The sequence below is a fragment of the Mus caroli genome, unplaced genomic scaffold, assembly GCF_978045245.1.
Source record: "Mus caroli unplaced genomic scaffold, Mus_caroli_1 scaffold_15, whole genome shotgun sequence".
NCBI classification, from domain to species: Eukaryota; Metazoa; Chordata; class Mammalia; order Rodentia; family Muridae; genus Mus; species Mus caroli.
In genome coordinates this window covers 93,675,483-93,695,638 of record NW_028227270.1, presented here as the reverse complement: position 1 = coordinate 93,695,638, position 20,156 = coordinate 93,675,483, and the positions used below count along the sequence as shown (strand labels likewise).

The window sequence follows — 20,156 nt, the reverse complement described above, 5'->3', positions numbered from 1 at the left end:
AGCAGAGACTAAAGGAATGACCATCTGGAGACTGCCCTACCTGGGATCCATTCCATGTACAGTCACCAAACACAGACACTCTTGTAGATGCCAACAAGTGCTTGCTGACCGGACCCTGATATAGCTCCTTTGTGGCTCTGCCAGTGCCTGAACAATACAGAACTGGATGCTCACAGCCATCCATGGGACTGAGCACAATTTCCTCAATAAAGGAGCCAGAGAAAGGACTCAAGGTGTTGAAGGGATTTGCAGCACCATAGGAGGAACAACAATATGAACCCACCTGTACCCCCAGAGCTCCCAGGGACAAAACCACCAACAAAAGAGTACACATGGTGGGACTCATGGATCCAGCTGCTTTTGTAGCAGAGGAGAGCCTAGTCAGACATCAATGGGAGGAGAGGCCTTTGGTCCTGTGGAGGCTCTATGTCCCAGTGTGAGGGAATGCCAGGGCCAAATACTAGGAGTGGGTGGGTGAGCAGGGGAATTGGGGATGATATAGGGGGAGGGAGATTTTGGAGGGGAAATCAGGAAAGGGGATATCATTTGAAATGTAAATAAAGAAAATAACAAATTTAAAAAACAAAAAATAAAATACAAAAAATGAATTACACATAAAATTAAAAAACTAAAAAAGTAGGAGAGACAGAGACAGAGAGAGACAGAAAGATAGAGAGAGACAGAATAAGTGAGTGAGTAAGTGGCTGAACACGTGTGTGGAGGGAAAATAATGTATGAAAAAATGAGATACATTACATTTTCAGAGTTATTAAGGAAAAGTAATAGTTACTTCCTGTTATTTTTGTTGTTACAGTAGGGATTCTGTTCTTGCAGCTGTCTTCTTTTAGGTTTGTTGAAGGATTACTTTTTTGCTTTTTCTAGGGTGTAATTTCTTTCCTTGTGTTGGTGTTTTCCCTTTATTATCCTTTGAAGGACTGAATCCATGGAAAGATATTGTGTGAATTTGTTTTTTGTCATGGAATACTTTGGTTTCTCCACCTATGGTATTTGACAGTTTTACTGGGTCTTGTAGCCTGGGCTGGCATTTGTGTCTTAGGTTCTGTGTAACATCTGTTTAGGATCCTCGGGCTTTCATAGTCCCTGGTGAGAAGTTCGGTGTAATTCTTATAGGTCTGCCTTTATATATTACCTGACCTTTTCCCTTACTGCTTATAATATTCTATCTCTATTTAGCGCATTTGTTGTTCTGATTATTATGTGTTGGGAGGAATTTTCTGGTTCAGTCTATTTGGAGTTCTGTAGGCTTCTTGTATGTTCATGGGTATCTCTTTCTTTAGGTTTTCTTCTATAGTTTTGCTGAAGATGTTTACTGGCCCTTTAAGTTGAAAATCTTCTTTCTCATCTACACCTATAATCCTTTGTCCTGGATTTCCTTGATGTTTTGAGTTAGAATTTTTTTGCACTTTGCATTTTCTTTGATTGTTGTGTCCATGTTCTCTATGGAATCTTCTGCACCTGAGATTCTCTCTTCCATTTCTTGTATTCTGTTGCTGATGCTTGCATCTATGTTTCCTGATTTCTTTCCTAGGATTTCTATCTCCACAGTTGTCTTCCTTTGGATTTTTTTTTTTATTGTTTTACTTCCATTTTTAGATTTTGGATGGTTTTATTCAATTCTATTACCTGTTTGGTTGTATTTTCCTGTAATTCTTTAAGGGATTTTTTGTATTTCTTCTTTAAGGACTTCTACCTGTTTAGCAGAGTTTTCCTGTAATTCTTTAAGAATTTTTTTGTGCTTCCACTTTAAGGACTTCTACCTGTTTAAACTGAAATACAGTAAAGTAGATCTGCTTATAATTACTGTTGGAAGAACAGTAATGGTAGAAGCTTCAAAACAAAGTAAAGACAGGTACACTACTAAGTAGTGCCAAAAAGTACTGGCTAACATAAATGGACTTGAAACTATTTAAAACATACAAGGGAACATACAAATTTGTGAATTTATCATAATTTATATTTTTCTGAGATTAATATAAATGCATAATTTCCTCCCTTCCCTTGCCCTACAGCCCCTCACATTTATCATTGCTATTCTTCAAGCTCATGGCTCTCTTTTTTGTTTCACTGTTTATGTTTGTTTTTGTGGTAATGCTGCCTCTATAAAAAGCAGTGGGTAGCCGGGCGTGGTGGCGCACGCCTTTAATCCCAGCACTCGGGAGGCAGAGGCAGGCGGATTTCTGAGTTCGAGGCCAGCCTGGTCTACAGAGTGAGCTCCAGGACAGCCAGGGCTACACAGAGAAACCCTGTCTCAAAAAAAAAAAAAAAAGCAGTGGGTAACAAAACCCAAATCAGAAGGTAACCAAATGAAACAAATCACTTTATTATCTCAATAAGGGTCAGAAGGCCTTTTATATGTATCACTATCCCTTCATGATAAACTCCAGATAAAGCTGTAATAAACACAAATAATGAAGGCCACTGTCTCAATAAAGGTCAGAAAACATTTTACATATATCACTATCCCTTCATTATAAATGCCTTATAAAACTGTAATAAATGCAAATAATGAAACCCATCTATTGTATATTTAAAGCCATCATTACAGTTATTGGATAACAATATTATTTTAAATTCTCAGACTGTCTATTCTCCAACTTCTACTCTAACACAATATCTTGCTTGAAGTCTCTATTAGAAATATCAAACAAAAACTTACAGTAAAGTAAAATAACCAGAGTATTCTGGTCATTAATATTGTAGATTACATTATTATATAATTTACAAACCCAAATGATACCATCAGAACACTTTTTTCTCAACAATTTGAAAAAAGAGAAATATAGAGGGAAAATATTCAGTAACATTTGTACATAACAAAAATTTCTTCCTTCTTCTTGAGTTTCATGTGTTTTGCAAATTGCATATGCTTCATTCCTTCTTAGAATGGGGAACAAACTACCCATGGAATGAGTTACAGAGACAAAGTTCAGAGCTGAGATGGAAGCAAGGACCATCCAGAGACTACCCCACCCAGGGATCCATCCCATATACAACCACCAAACCCAGACACTATTGCATATGCCAGCAAGAGTTTGCTGGGAGGACCCTGATATAGCTCTCCCTCATGAGGCTACACCAGTGCCTGGAAAATACAGAAATGGATGTTCACAGTCATCTAGTGGATGGAACACAGGTCCCCTAAAGAAGGAGCTAGAAAAAAGTAACCAAGGAGCTAAAGGGTCAGCAACCCTATAGGAGGTTCAACAATATGAACTAAATAGTACCCCCCCCCCCCAGAGCTGTGTCTCTAGTTGCATATGTAGCAGAAGATGGCCTAATCTGCCATCAATGGGAGGAGAGGCCCTTGGTATTGCGAAGAACATATGCCCCAGCACAGGGGAATGCCAGGGCCAGGAAGCAGGAGTGGGTGGGTTGGGGAGCAGGGTGGGAAGCGGACATAGGTGGCTTTGAGGATAGCATTTGAAATATAAATGAAGAAGATAGCTAATAAAAATTACTTTCACCAGAAAATAAGAGAAAAAATATTACTCACAATATCATCCAAAAAATGTTTACTTAGGTATAACTTTAGAAGTCAAAGTCTTCTATATTGAGATCTTTAAAACCATGGAGAAATATGTTGTAGGAGGCCCTCCATAATATATAGAACTTCTAAGCCGAGTAAACAGCAAAGTTAGTATTGTGTGCATGGATGTATTACAAAAAATCTATAGATTCAAATAATTTGCTCCAAAATATAAGTGACATTTTCCCACTACTGGAGTATGCAATGTTAATATTTATAAGGAAGTATTAGAGATCCTGATGGCCACCTTAATCTGACAGACCAAATCAATAATATGTGAATGTCATACCCACTTTCAATTAAAATTATAAGAAAAATATCAATGTTCTTAATACCCACAGAGGTCAAGAAATTAATAAGGGGACAGGCAGGGAAGGTTTTAAAAGAATGAAGTAGTATAAGAATTTAAAGTGGAATCATTGGGGTGGATGACAGAACAGTGGAGTGTACAGTATATGTAGTGGGTTAAATGGTATTAAAAACATTACAAAGATGTTTTTTGGAATACTACTACTGTGTATGCTTTCATATGTGTGTTTACACACACACACATACATACATGTCTGTGCGTGTTTGTCTGTGTGTGTATTTCAAGCACCCTTGTAATACTGGCACAATAAACTTTGAGCTTTTCTTGAAGAAGAGTGAGAAAATAAGTATTTTATCTTTTTCTTCATTTTAGAAGAATCGCTTTCATTTTCCTCCCATTTACTTTAAAGTTGGCTGAAGACTTGTTATGCATTGTTGTTAAGTATTTACCTTCTATTCCTTGACTTTTGGGTGTTTACTATGAAAAGACTTTGAACATTACGTAAAACCTATAATGGTCCTATGAAATGCTCCTTTGATTTCTGTCTTTGTATACATTTGCTTACTGCATTTCATTATTTGTTCCTATCTGTTGCACAATCATTGCACACTTACAATGACAATCACTTGATCATGGGTAATAATTATTTACTGTGGTGTTTAATTTTATTCAGAAATCATCTAATTTTCTAGTTATATGCTTTTCTGTTTTGGGATCTGGATAATGATGGCTTGGTAGAATGAGTTTTATAGTGAAGTCCACCTTTGTATTTTAGGGAAGAATTAAACAATCATTAGTGTTAGTTCTGCTTAAATATTAGGTAGACTCCAGCAGTGTACAATAATTTAGCAGTATACTAACACTGTCTGTGTGCAGACACTTTTTTTTAATAAACTGGCTCTTTAGGCAATAATTAAGAGCACATCTACTGAGCTTTCTCTGTAGAAAAACTTTCTACCTTCTCCTTGATTTATCTATACTTTATTCTAACCTTAAATTGCTAAGTCTCTTGAATTTATTCCTTCACAATCTAGTTGTTCACTAATACACTGGGCTTCCAATATCTTTCACTTATTTGCCCTTTGAACTATCTACATTTATTTTAAAGGGGCTTGATGACAGTAAAATTTATTCCTAGGATCTTTCTTTTTTTAATTGTCCACAATCCTACAATCTAGTAAGCGCTATTATTATCATGTTGGTTTTTATTTCTGAGTCTAGACATAGAGTTTGGGGGTCTAGATTGAGCCATTTTTATTATCTCATGGAAGAAATATAAACTTTTGAAACTCATGTGCATCATTCTCTATAATACAATGTTTATGCTACCATGTGTTTCCCCTTTATCATCATGTAGAAAAGTATGTAGTATAAATTATTAAGTGGTGTCAAATATGTGTTTAAAATAGCATTGGTTAGTTATTGATTTTCATATTCACTAAAATTGTAGCTTCCTGTTTTGAATATGTATAATATGTGTACATTGCAGTGTAGATTATAGACTAATTACTAAATATTCAATGTTTCTCATTTATCTAAAGTTATTTTATCAGACCACTAAGATCACATCTCATGATCAAGACAATCATTACATTGGCTACAAAATTTGCAGAAATGTATCAAGCCACAAAGGACAAGTGGAGGTAATTTTCTCACACAATGAAGGAAGAAAGAACATAAACTTGAAGGTCCACCACATAGACTCAGCTGTCCTGATGAAGCCACTGAATCCTGAGTTATACTAGTGTGTTTTAGAAAACTACTAGTGAACTCCCAAGAGAGGTATTTACTACTTACAAACAATACATTTTGAGTCTTAATCAGAACAATGTCTTTGGTGTTGTGCCATAAGTCAAGAGTGGTGTAATTTTTCTGTATTCTAAATTCTAAATCTAAAAAAAAGAAAAATAATGCAAAGGAATATAAATCCAGAAGAAACTAGAAGAAACACTTTTGGGTATAGTCATCTCTGCCTTCACTGTTATCTTATTTCAACCACCAAAAAATGAGCACAAAGTACTAAACAATATAAGCCTGGAAAAGCCTTGTTTTACTCAGAATGGTGGAACATTTGTCTGAGATAATGGTAAAGAGACAAAAATTCTGAGGAACATGGTTGAAAACCCATGAAGAGCATACCAGAAACATGTCACATATGAGTTCTAACACACTTAAGATCACTGAAAATTTTCACAACAGTTATAGATGGTGCAGTTGCATACTACATGTATTGTCAGTCAGTGCCCTGGAAATAGTTGGATAAATTTTGGCTGACTTTCAAAATATATCTGCCAACTTCAGTAGGTTTTTGATAGAATTTGTATACTTTATATCTAATATTTTTTTGTTTCTAACAATTATGGGGGCGCTTGTGCATGCGTGTGTGTGTGTGTGTGTGTTAGGTGCTCATCTTCTAAATGGAAGAAGTCAATGATATGGATATATTTTGCATGAACCAACACCAGGAATTTGAAGCAATTCACTAAGACTTTAGTACTTCCAAGCAATTTTTATTTTTAAAGATGAGAGAGAAATTAAAAGGAAGCTTTGCAATAATGTCTTATAAAGGGGCATCTCAGAAGCAGGTTATATAAACCTGCTATTAGCAGTTGTTTTGATCAACCATTTTGTATTTGATGACCTCAAGGTAAGTATTTACTTTTCGAGAATCTCTGAGCAGGCAGCGGATCAGGGTTTGAAAAGAAAAGCAGCGAACATCTTCATTGCTTGACTGCAAAGATGCCAGTCCAGACCAGGCAGGGTATGTCTCAATCTCTCTCTCTCCAATCTAAAAATTATCAGCAAAAGGATAGTCAACCAATTATTAATTATACTTTAAATGCTTATTTTTATAAATATTGAATACAGATTTGTAAAAATATTTATATTCTCAGGATTGTAAAGTAATATGGATTTTCAATTTACCCCTAACGAATACATTTTCTTGCACATATGAAATTCCTAATACATTTTTTCTTGCAGGAGTTGATGGACAGCTAAGCAGCAAGTAGCTACTCTTTTTTTAAAGTTTCATTTATTTATTATTTATATGAGTACTCTGTTGCTGTCTTCAGACACACCAAAAGGGAGCATCATATTCCAATACACCTGGCTGTGAGCCACCATGTGGTTGCTGGAAATTGAACTCTGGACCTCTGGAAGAGCAGTCACTGCTCTTAATCACTGAGCCTTCTCTGCAGCCCCCAAGTGGCTACTTTGTAAACATGTATGTGACAACAAGAAAATGAAGGAATTGAGCTTTCATTTTCGGTACTGAACAAACTTTGACTTCAGCATAGACCCAGTCTTGAATTTTGTACTTCATAAAATTTGACATTAAATCAAATGTTCCTTATACTTTCAACCAAATCAGTTCTCAAAATAACGTATGTACGAAAATCCTGGAGCAAATGAGGATTGCTGTGCATGAATTAAGAAAAACAATTTGAGGTGGCTAGGTATTTGTTTTTAGATTTTTCATTTATTTTTGACATAATATTATTATATTAATTCTCACCTCCCTTTCTTCCTTCCATCCTCCCCTCCAATATACTCATTTGCTTTTTTTGTTAATGTATGACCTCTTTCATAATTATTGTTATCTGCAAATGTTTCTATGTATCGATACATGTAGTACTTTGTAAAACCTGATCACTCTGTATAATATTACTTGTATGTATGTTTTCAGGACTGGCCATTTGGATTTTGAAAACCAATTGATGGACTTTTCCTTGGAAAAACCTTTTTCTCCTACTATTAACATTCCTATGTTTTCTGTAGTCCTTTGTATAGAACTTTGTGTAGTTCCTCATGAACTGTCCTCCCATGCACTGTCCAGTTTGGCATATCTAATAGTGTTGGCTGTTTTCATCTTTTATTTTAGGAAGTCATGTTGGTGAGACCCTATGGTTGACCCATCTTACATTCATAGAAGACATATTCTTGGAGAAAACTCCCTGATTCTCTGTTTCTGAAATTGTTCTCTCTCTCTTCTGCAGTGCTCCCTGAGCCTTAGATGTCGGAATGTTATGTAGATGTATTTACTAGGACTCGCTTTCACAATGATGCATTTTGACCTGTTGTGGTTATGATCTGTTTGATTAACATTGTTAATCATTGTTTATATGTGTGTGTGTGTGTCATTGTATAACATTTAAGCATGAAAATAGCTAATAAGCTAATCAGAAAACTACTTACCATGTTTTGAACTATTTTAACACCTGTCGTGAGTTCATCAAATTTTGCCTGAATTTCTCTGGCTTTGGAGATAAGAGAAGAAGGGTCTCCTTGCATTGCAGACATTTCATTCACAAGATGATTCAGAGCGTTCTTCCAAGAATTCAATAGACTGTGTACCAATGTCAATAGTGTTCCTGGCTAAGTAATGATAATTTAACAACCATATTAGAATTAATAAAATGCAATAGAATTATATTAATGGGTTTTTTCTGAAGACAATAAAATTTCTGTAGCAATTCATATTATTTATAGATAGTACAAGCTGTATAAGAAAAATGGGTAGTCACTGATATCATGTTATGAAATTTTGTTGAAAATTTAACTCAGAACTTCCAATATATTATTCTATGAAGCTTCTAGTGAAGTAATCTTTATCAATAAATGAAATTCCTTGTTCAAACACTCATTGTTCATGCTTCCATTATTTTACTTCATTTATATCATTATTATTCAATGACAACAGAAGACCCACAGAGTGCATGTGGCATTAAAGAAAATATATAAAATAAATAATATTGTATGAATGTAATATATATATGTATATATGTGTGTGTAAATAAATATATATATATATATGTTTATACATATTATAATTTATAATATTATATTATATGTAATATTATATAATTATATATAACATATAATTATATATATTATATAATATATATTATATAATATATTACATATATATTATGTAAATAATTATATATGTTATATATAATTATATATAACATATCATACATGTTATATATAATTTATATATAAATATTATATATATATATATATATATATATATATAACATATATGTAATGTTCAACTCAATCCTGAATTGAATTATGGCCAAGATTCATATATTCAAAATTTGAACTAACATTATATGTAGATTTTTTATCATACAGATGGGATTATTGTATCTTGGGAACACAATACAATGTGCATTGGACTATTTGCTGAGGTGGCTTTCATTTATAAATTAAATGAAGGACAGTTGGTTAGAAATAAACAATTAGTAAAAGAAACAGGGGTAGGACACAAACCACTTCATAGTCATGAATGAATAGGTTAGCATGAATAATGCTGGCAACTACAGTGATCTATATATCTATATGTGCACTACTTAGCTTACATTAGTGAATATTCAATTATTAATGTTAATGTCAATTGAAACTTTCCTATAAGAGATCAGGGGTTAACTTTGGTAAAATATTTTTTCTCCATGTACATTATGGATCATCTAAAACATACCTTGGCAGACTTCACCTGTATTAATCATGCAGTGCGACTACTTTATTGCTCATAGCATATCCACTGTGGTGTCTTTGACCACCTTGACTATATGTAGAAATGCCATATTGCTTCACAGATTCTGGTGAAAAAGTATAATAAGGAAACACTTACACTTCTTCCTAGAGATTGCTCCTTGTTTACTGGAGTATCAAAAAACTCAGTGTGACAAGTCCCAGGGATTCTGTCATTGTATCTCTTGCCCTGGTCATACTGATTATTCTGGAAATGATAAAATAGTAAATAAGTTAGAGACTGAAAGTTATATGAATGCCCCAATGACAGAATTATGATGCACTTAATAAATTAAATTCAGCAGAAGTGAATCAACACATGGTAATGTAAACTTGTCAACTATCTCTAAATGAGAAATCATAGAACCCATTTCTGTCAGTTCTTAATTCAACATATTCTGTAACTACATCATAAATAAATATCCTTATACCCACAAAGAAGGGTAACTCTCACCCCTCATCAAAGAAGGCTCTTCTGGAAACAGATGGAAACCATTATAGAGATACACAATGGAAAAAATGTAAAATGAATTGCTTTTTGTTTCCACAACAAAATTGTATATCTTCAATGCAATCCTTAAACCTAAGACTGTAAAAGAGGAAGGCTTTAGAAATCTTGTAAAAAGCCAAAGTTCCATGAAATATGATGATTGATGCCTTCCCCTAGAAATGATATGTAAACTTCATGGTCCCATTTATTCTCAACAGCATAATTGACTGAATAAGGACAGCATAATGATAATAGCCATTCGCCTGACAATGTGGTCAGGAGAAATCCCATATAGTCCTATCCTTAGATGAAGAGCTATAGGGTTACATGGTTGCTGAAAGATGAATTGCTTCCTAAGATAGGATACATAGGTTGTATAACCATATGTAGCCAGCCATGGACAAAGGCACATATAAGCATAGGTAAATATGGAGAGAGAGAGAGAGAGAGAGAGAGAGAGAGAGAGAGAGAGAGAGAGAGAGAGAGAGAGAGAGAGGCAACAAAAATAAACCATGACCATGAAAACGATGAATTTGGGATGGAAGGATAGTGGAAAAGCTGGTGGAGAGAGAGAATGGTGGTACTCTCATAGATGCAGTATTCATATACCAAAATCCCATAAAAATATTATTGATGAAATTGAAAGTAATATATTAGGGGATAAACTCTTTTATCTACATTTAAAAACTTGACCAATAGTCTCATTCTCCCCACCCAACTAACCCTTAAATATTCCAACTTCCATGATTTTTATTCTCAGACTTCCCATCAGCTCTACAAGCTAGCACTGTGCATTATCTTTGTTTAGCATTTGTGGCAAATTCCATAGTAACTAAGTGTGTATATTCTCTAACTTGTTTTTTTAGACATCTTAATTTTATAACTTTCTTAAAAATACTTTTACACCTATACAACTATCACTAACTGAGGTCATAATGAATTTGGAGTGCCATTACACTAGTTGTTCCAAGTCGTATAAATCTTGGAATAACATTATTGGAAGTAATAAGCCAAAAGCTTATTAAGAGAGAAAACTAGCATTTTCACTTATCAATGTGTTCATTAATTTGCAACAATGAATTTATTTTAAAAATCATTATGTTAAACTGTTATGGGTGAAATATTTGATAGTTTGAACGGATACTTAGGGTGGTTTCAAATATTCAAAGCAGCACATTAAGAAGTACCAGTGGAAGAAACAACTATGCCAACAACTATGTGTGTGTTGTGTTATGTAGATTTAATTCATACCCTCATATGTCCACTGATGTGTAATAGGAATAATAACCACACCCTGTTTTTTGCATTAACTTCATAGCTTAGATAAAATAAAGTTCAAAATAGAAAAAATATTAAAATTATATGACTTTAGGAAATAATTAACATTTCTTGAGAATGTCCTTTTTTCCTGTTACAGAGTTTAATGGCTGCTGAGTTTTCCTCCTTATGATACTGTATTGTCTAATGTTTGGGTCATGATGCTGCACTATTTATGCTATACTACATCCCAATGAGTAGCATGAAGGCCCATTTTACAGAGAAGCCATGAGTTAGAGGGGTACTTACAAATTCGGTGAAGAGTTTTGCAGTTTCACTACTGACAACGTGAGACATAAAGGTTGTCAATGTAAGAAGTTTTTCTAAGGAGTCCTGGATGGTGTCATCCTTCTCAGCACAGGTGGATGTAAAGACTACATTCTCCCACAAAAGCAGGTAGGACACCAGGAACAGGCATGATGCCCTTGCTAAAACAGAAGAGAGGCCACTCAGATCTCCTTTTTCTGAGGTTCTGAACAGTCACTCTGTTAATGGAAGCCTCATCACAGTGACCTCTTTTACAGAATTTGCTAGTGTTATGTGTTGAGAAATGAACATGTTTTACTGTGCAAGATTAAATAAGTAAATGTATTTTCACAGAATTATATTTTTAAACGTGACTATGATCCTGAAATTTTATTTTTATTTCCAGACATGTTTCTGGTTATTCCTAACATTTGCAGCTTAACATAAGTCAAGACACAATCAAATAATCAAATCAGATTCTTTAGATCATTTAACATCCTGCAGATTTCTCTTGGTTTTCAGAATTAAGACAGTCAAAAATTTATAACTTATAAGTCAGGGTCTAATATTAGCGTATTTGTCTTTAATCTGACAAAGGTAAAATGTAAGGTTTGTTTTACTTTCACTATTTGTGAAAACATTATTTGTCTTTTTATTAATATTGTGGATGAAGAGAATGTTGTCATAACATGACGCCACAGCCTGGAATTATAAACTCAGCTTCAAAAATATATCTTTTTTATGTTGTAATTAATAGCTTTGCAAAATGTTTTAGACTATTTTTCTCAACTTGCTGCTTGCAATAAGCCAATGAATCGGCTTGGAAACATAGTTATAATGAAAACATAAAGAATATATAAGCCATATATGCACCTTGTGTAATTATTTTATACCACCATTATTAGCATTTTAAGAATGCAAGGCATCAACATTGAGGATTGTGCCCCTCATCTGATGATCTGTGTTGACAAGAGTTGTAAATCCATGTAAAAAATGAGACATTGTCTATGGTGACCGGTCACTGGTCCCAGAAATGTGATTTTATCTACTTTCTCTGTTCTATGTAGCACAAGCCTTTAAACGATTTTTCCAATGACAAGTGTTGGCTTCATCAACTTTCTTTTCATACATGCTTTACATGAAGAAAACCAGAACAGAACTTTAACATATCAATAGTTTACAACAGGGTGACACGTCATGCAATCATCAAATTAAAAATCTATTTACCTTATAGACACAAGTCTGGCACAAAAGATGTTATAAAATGTTATTCTCAGGAATCTAAATTTCAATAGAACTCTTGTTAATATTAGTGGTAGTGTCCAACACAAACTTAGGAAATTGGTAGGAGGAATGAATGGCAAACATCTACACCCAATTATTTAAAATATCTAAATATGCCAAAAAGCTGTGTAAAATACAAATAAGCACTAATTTTATTTGAAAATAAAAATGCTGTCAAATAATTCATATCACTAATACATCTTTGAAAATACTCCTGAAGTCTTAAGTTTATTTTATGTGTAATATGCATATATATTAAATTATGTATATGTACCCTCCATTAATTAATCAACTGAAGGATTTTCATAGTCCTATAAGAAAGAATGCTCACTATTTTGGTTTTGATTTTTATAAAATCAAATTTATTGTTGTTACTAATTCATATTTCTTGAAATATTACTAAGAAAATAGAAGCAAGTTAGCAGTAGTGGGAAGTTTTACACCTTTAATTTACTTGAACAAAGTTGTTTAAGTTCTATATTACCCACATCTGCAATGCTTGTATACATTTCTCTACAGGAATGACAGTTTGGATGCATTCATTCAAGTCAAAGAATTCATAGACAAGAACTCAGGACTGGAATATGTTGCTTCCTTTCCTAAGTTGTTACTAATTTTACCCATAGGATATACTGCTCTCATTTCATCGTACCGTCTCTATGTCTGTAGTTTTCCCTTTTTTGAGATGAATCATTTCTTGTTTTGGATATGCCTTGTGTTTGTAGTATTAAGACAAATTCCTGACACAGCTAAAGCTTCCCTGCCACCACTACTACTTTGTATGTCATGCCAATTAAGACAAGACAAAATATCTCTGGATATAACTACATGTCTTATGCTAAGATTACTATGTTTTGAAAACCACTAATCTGAGTTCATTTTCCTTCTAGAGCAATGATTAACCTGTATATTCAAAGTCTATATGGCTTTGCTTTCCCTGGTTAAGTAAGAACAAATGTCCAATTATCCGGGATAGGGCAACAATAACAGCAACAAGTAAACTTCCCTGTAACATAATATTTAAGCATCTGTAGAGGAACTTAAATGAAGAGTTACTTACAGGAAAGCATTTGAGCCGAAGACAGTAGCATCGCTGAGAAGTCACACCTAAGGTTGTGTGTTGACTCAGGAAATCTGCATCCCAAAGTCCTTCCTTCTCTTAACATTCCACCTCCACCTCCACCTCCTATATAGTAGAGCACATCCTGCTAGAGGGCAGAAGGATGTGACACTTGAACCACAACTGATGATCCTATGACCTTCTCTGTTAGGGTCAAAGAGTGTAGCCTATTATCCGTGACCAGAGACATACATACATCTTCAGTGGTTATCTTGCTTCCGTGCTGTTACTAGTGTCCAAGATATATTGAACATAGCCTCAGTCATCTCTAATTCAAAATTATTGATAGGATTGTGATATTCAAATGGATATAGCTATGGCCCAGACTTTCCCTATTTTCTTCAGGTTCTCATATATTCCTGTCACCTTCCTGAATTATGAGAGCATAGCAGTAGGTGTTTATTCTAAACAGTTTTGCCTTTATAAGTCTTTACCAGCATTCATGAAATACTGTAAAGAGTTTTACTTGCCTCACAGATAAAAGAAGGAGCAAGTAAATACACAAAGGCAATGAGAAAAATATTTTTATTGAGCTGAATAACTACAGAATCCATTCTATTCTCATATAATTACATCCACAGATACAGATTTTTAACCTGGATAATATTAGGAAACAAACGTGGGTTCTATGTGTTGAGATAGTCCTAAGTCAAATGAAAAAGCAGTTTGCTGACCTTAAGACAGTTGTACTACTACTGATCCAATGGTTACATCTTACTGGATTGGGTGACCCATTATCTTTGGATTTGGCAGGTCTAATATGGCATGATAAAAGCTGCCTAGTACTATGGGAAGTCCCACTCACTCTCAGCCCAATTTCCTCATAACATGCAGCACTGAAATATAGTATTGACTGTAAGTTCTTATCATTCAGTTCTGTCATACACCAAAATCAGTGACAATGCCTCTATAGTATAGATTCCAAAGAGTCTACCCAACCCAATAACTCAATGGAAATTAACCAGTTTGTTCTCCAGATTTTTCACCAACCTAATGGACTTGGTGTTACCTATTTCTTCCAAGAATTATTCCTTCTGATGCATTCTAATTGGTATAATTACTAGTCTTTTAGATTATTTTTCAAATACATGTGACAATAGAGTTTACTATTATAAATGAATTCCCTACAGATAGTGAGTAGGATATTTGAAGGTCAAGTATTTATGTCAGTATAGCAAATATGCATCTAAGGCAGTGGTTCACAATCTGTGGGTCACAATTCATCTTGGAGTTGAGAAAGCCCTTCAGAGATGTCATATATCACATATAATCTCCTCTAGGTTGAACACTTACATTATAATTCATAAAAGTAGCAAAGATATGATGCGGAGGGTTGAATACCACTGCTCTAAGGGAATCTACAAAAATTAGGCTGTAACAGCATGTAAAGTTCTCATTGTTTGTTTGTTTTATTCTATAATGAATGATTTGGGTTACCACAAAGTAATGGAAGAAACTAACTTATTTATTTCTTAGTAATATGCTACTTATATTTAATATGCATTATTAATTTAACCTCATCTAGAATCTCCCATGATATCATTGACTGTAGTCTATACCAGAAGCTTACCAAAAAATGTGGTAGCATGGTGCAGGTGGCACTGAGTTTGCATGCACTGAAATAAAAGACTAAAGGGCTCATTGAGTTTTGCTTCAAAATCTAGAATGGCAATGAGTACAAGTGTCATAGTCCTTTTAAGGAGTATCTGAAAGGGAAAACATAAGAGTAGGACAATACCAAGGGTATCAGAGATATGAGGTCCATGGAATGTCTGCTCAGGAAAGTATCAAATATGGAGTAGAGTCAGCTGTGACAAAGGTTCTGTGTGTTACATGCAGCAGAGATGGTACTACAGGCAAGCTAACTAAACCTTTCTGAACTCAGTTGATTTTGTCAAATGCTCCAGATGGCCTAGCATTTCAGTTATAGTTTGGTCCTTTAATTCCCTGATAGAGACCCCAATCATCCTCATTAGACTGTGAATGTTGCTTCTTACCCATATACACTGGTAGCCTCTATCTTGTTTTATATTAAATAAGATCTCACTGCTTCCTGAACTCCCAAGAGATTTTTACATTTTGAACATCATCAGAACTGTGAGAGAGTATTGCAACTCTTCGAGTAGTACTGAATATATTTGACTTGTAAGATTGTCTCCACTTCTGAATGAGGAAATGAAAAGAGCTACTTAACCTACTCTGTCATTAGAAACTCTGTCCTATTCTAATATAAGACAAAGTAACCCTAAGCTTCTGCAACTTGCTTCTGTTTGATATTTTCTAGTACCAATGACAAAAGTAACTGATATAACTATAATTCCCCATGATATATTAGCATTCTTCACCTAACTGCATGTCCGCCAGGCCACTCTGCTAGCTGGATGGTAGCAGTTCATACTGATTTGACAGGCCAAGAGTAACTGAGAAACAAACCAGTTCTCATGTACTCAATATTGTCTTCTATCTATGGCTGTGAGATGGCTGCAGTCACTGACGTTTTATCAAGCATGTTTCCTGATTGCATCCAGGACAAGATGAACAAGGTGCACTTCTGAAGATTTTCATGTCCCACAGAAAAATATAAGTTCTGCCTACATTAACCTCTGTTCACTTCCTGCTCCCTTAAGGACATCTGCCCTTAGCACACTTTCTTTCTGAAGGAAAGGTAAGCTGCAAAATATCTATGGTAGAGATGACAGTCCACTGCTATACTAGCTCAGTCCTTTTCTCATTCATGCTTCTATATCTATATTCATGATCTACTTTTCACTCTCCCAACTGCATTGCAGAAATGCAGTGAAATTGTACTCATTTACCTATAAAATTTAAAAATGCACAATGTTGGTGGTTAACAAGTTTATAATATAACATTGGGTCTGGGTCTGGAATTAATTTCTAGGACGCTTAACTTCAGGCATCACTAATCTTTGCTCAAAGACCTGCCTGGAGTGATTCCTGCTCATTAAGATGTTTTTTCACAGCAACATGTCAAAGCTGCATCCTGTCTTTTCAGAGAACTATCTGACTTCCTACCAATCTTTAATATCAATTGTGTCACCAAGATATCTTGTAACATCTTCTTGGCATACATTATTAGGTTTTTTTTTTTTAATTTTCTCCTTTCATCTAGATTGTGTTGGCAGTTTAGAGGCCCATGTTTTAATTATTTATTTATTAATCATGTTATTCATTTATATTTCAAATATTATCCCTTTTCCAGGTCTCCACTCCATGAACTCCCCACCCTACTCTCTTCCCCTTTGTATCTAAGTGTGTGATTCCCCCACCCATCCACTCCCCATAACCCCTCTAGTGTCCCACATCTCTGGGGCATCAAGCCTTCATAGGACTAAGTGCCTCTTCTCCCACTTATAACAGATAAGTTACTCCTCTGCTATATATGCTGATGGAGCCATGACCAGCTCTTGTATACTTTTTGGTTGGTAGTTTAGTCCCTGTGAGCTCTGAGAGGTCTTATTAGTTGATACTGTTGTTCTTTCTATAGGGCTAAAATCTCCTTCATCTCATTTAGACTCACTCTTCCAATGGGATCCCCAGATTCAGTCCAGTGGTTGGCTGTTATTGTCTACATCTGTCTTATTCAAGTGCTGGCCGAGCCTCTCAGAGGACAGCCATACCAGCCTCCTGTCTGAAAGCACATCTTAGCATGAGAAATAGTATCAGAGTTTGGTGTCTGGGGATAGAATTAATCACATGGTAGGATGGTCTCAGGATGGCACTTCCTCTGCTCCATTTTTGTCCCTGCATTTTTTTAGACAGTGAATTAGTTAGGGTTTGGCTGCTATGAACAGACATCATGACCAAGGCAAGTCTTAAAACGGACTACTTTCAGTTGGGGCTGGCTTACAGGTTCAGAGGTTCAGTCTAGTATCATCAAGGTGGGAACATGGCACCATCCAGGCAGGCATCATACAGGAGGAGCTGAGAGTTCTACATCTTCATCTGAAGATTGCTAGAAGAATACTGACTTCCAAGCAGCTAGGATGAGGGTCTTAAGGCCCAGACCCATAGTGACAGACCTACTCCAACAAGGCTACACCTCTAAGTATTGACATTACCTGGGTCAAGTATATTCAAACCATGACAGACAAGGAAAATTCTGGGTTAAAAATTTTGAGACAGGTGGGTGGCCCCATCCCATCACTGGGAGACACATCTATCTACTGGAGGTGGCCTCTTTAGGTTCTATCTCCCCTTTGTTAGGTATTTCAGCTAATGTTATCCCCATTGGTTCCTAGGAACCTCTTGCATCCCAGGTATGTAGGACTTTCTAATGGTTCCCTAAGGTTCCCTATCCCTCACTGCTACTTCTGTTCTAGATCAAGCTACACATCTGTTACATATGTGCAGGGAGGCCTAGATCCAGCCCATGTGGGTTTTTATTATTGGTGATTCAGTCTCTGAGATCCCCAAGACTCCAGGTTAGTTGAATCTCTTGGTCTTGTATGGAGATCCTATCCCCTTTGGGGCCACAATTTTTCCTCCTATACTTCCATAAGAGTGCCCAAGTTCCACTGATTGGGTGTGGGCATTTCTATCTGTCTGAGACAGCTGCTAGGTGGACCTGTTCACATGACAACTTTCCCTTGTCTGCAAGCATAACAGAGTATCACTAATAGTGCTAAGCATTGGTGATTGCCCATGAGATGGATATGAAGTTATGCTTGTCTTTGGTTGGTCACTCCCTCAGTCTCTGCTCCATCCCTCATGCCTGCATTTCTTGTAGACAGGATAAATTTTGAGTTTAAATTTTGTCAGTGGGTTGGTGTCTCTATCACTCCACTAGGGTTTCCTCCTGGCTACAGGAGGTTGCCTCTCCAGGTTCTAAATCCCCAAAGATTTGAGTCACAACTAAGGTTACCTCCATTGATTCTTGTGTGCTTACCTTATCCCAGATACCCTGTACCTATTTACACTCATCAGTTGGAGATTTCTTTTCGAGTTCCCTCCATTTATCTGCCTCTTAAGACTATAATATTCCCCTCTCTAAGTGAGACTCAAGCTTCCTTCCTTCCCTGAGTTTCTTTCTTGGCCTTCTACTTTGGGTCTATGGAATATAGCATGTTACTTGCAGTTTATGGCTAATATCCACTTAAAAGTGAGTACATACCATACATATCATTTTGGGACTGGGTTACCTAACTCAAAATACATTCTCAAGTTCCATCAATTTGCCCACAAAACTCATGATGTCTTTGTTCAATAGGATAAATTGGCAGCCTACAAACTGGGAAAGAATCTTCACCAACCCTACATCTGAAAGAAGGCTAATATCTAAACTTTATAAAAAAAAAAAAAAAAAAAAACCTCAAGAAATTAGACACTAAAACCCAAATAACCCAATTAAAAATTAGCTAAACGGAGAATTCTGAACAGAGGAATCTTGAGTGACAGAAAAGCACTTAAATAAATGTTGAAAATCCTTAGTCATCAGGGAAATGCAAATCAAAATGACCCTGAGATTCCAAATTGCACCAATCAGAATAACTACTCTCTCTATGCTGGAATTTTGTCTTGCTTGGAATTTCACAGGGTTTCTGCATGCTAAGAAAATATCAGGAGTTCTCTTTGAAGCTTCACTCTGTCTTTAGAAGATGCCTCCCAACCCCCTAGTCTTCAATCAGTTCTGGTTCCTATATTCTTTCCGCACTGCACCCCTTGTTCCATGATCCCTGAGCCCTAGGTAGTATGTATAGTACATATCCCTTTCAGGTTAGTCTTTTTTAATCTCTTTTTCTCTATTCCTTGATGAGTTGTGGGCCATTGAGTTCAACAAAGAATTTTACACATAGAAGCTACTTAGGTGTGGGCCGAGAGATGTATTAAACCATGGTTAAAATAAGCCATTATGAGTTAGTTTAAAACTATGCCAACTAACCAACAGTAGTAGATTCACAACTAGGGACTATTCTCTGTGAAGCTTTAAGTTAGTGGCCTGATAATAGGTTTTATCTACTGAACTGAGACTTAAAGAAATCAGGAAGTAATTCGTTACTCCAATGGTATTCATTCCACTATTGAAATAATGGTAATTTCTTCATGAGTAGCTTCTCTAAATACCTAGGTTTGATTATACATACCATTTGGACATTTCTTGCTCACAAGGCAGGCCTAAAATCCCAGAATATAAGTAGTAGAGGAGATCTTGAGGTGATCAATTATCTTTACCTAATTAGTGTGTGATATACCAGATAATCTGGCTAAGGAGACAGTTCCCTAAAAAAGAGTGGGAAAAGGGTGAATATTATGTTCCCATGCTTGGTTTGTGCTTTTCAATTAAACA

General features: G+C 35.5%; 1 protein-coding gene across 1 annotated transcript; it reads right to left on the bottom strand.

Moving 5' to 3' along the window:
- Window positions 1-6,459: 6,459 nt before the first annotated feature.
- LOC110308587 (prolactin-2B1) lies at window positions 6,460-13,823 on the bottom strand. The gene is made up of 5 exons (XM_021181019.2): window positions 13,793-13,823; window positions 11,452-11,630; window positions 9,496-9,603; window positions 8,055-8,234; window positions 6,460-6,645 (listed from the first exon to the last, which is right to left on the bottom strand). Exons 1-5 carry the CDS (start codon window positions 13,821-13,823, stop codon window positions 6,460-6,462), a joined length of 684 nt encoding a protein of 227 aa, XP_021036678.1.
- Window positions 13,824-20,156: the final 6,333 nt, after the last annotated feature.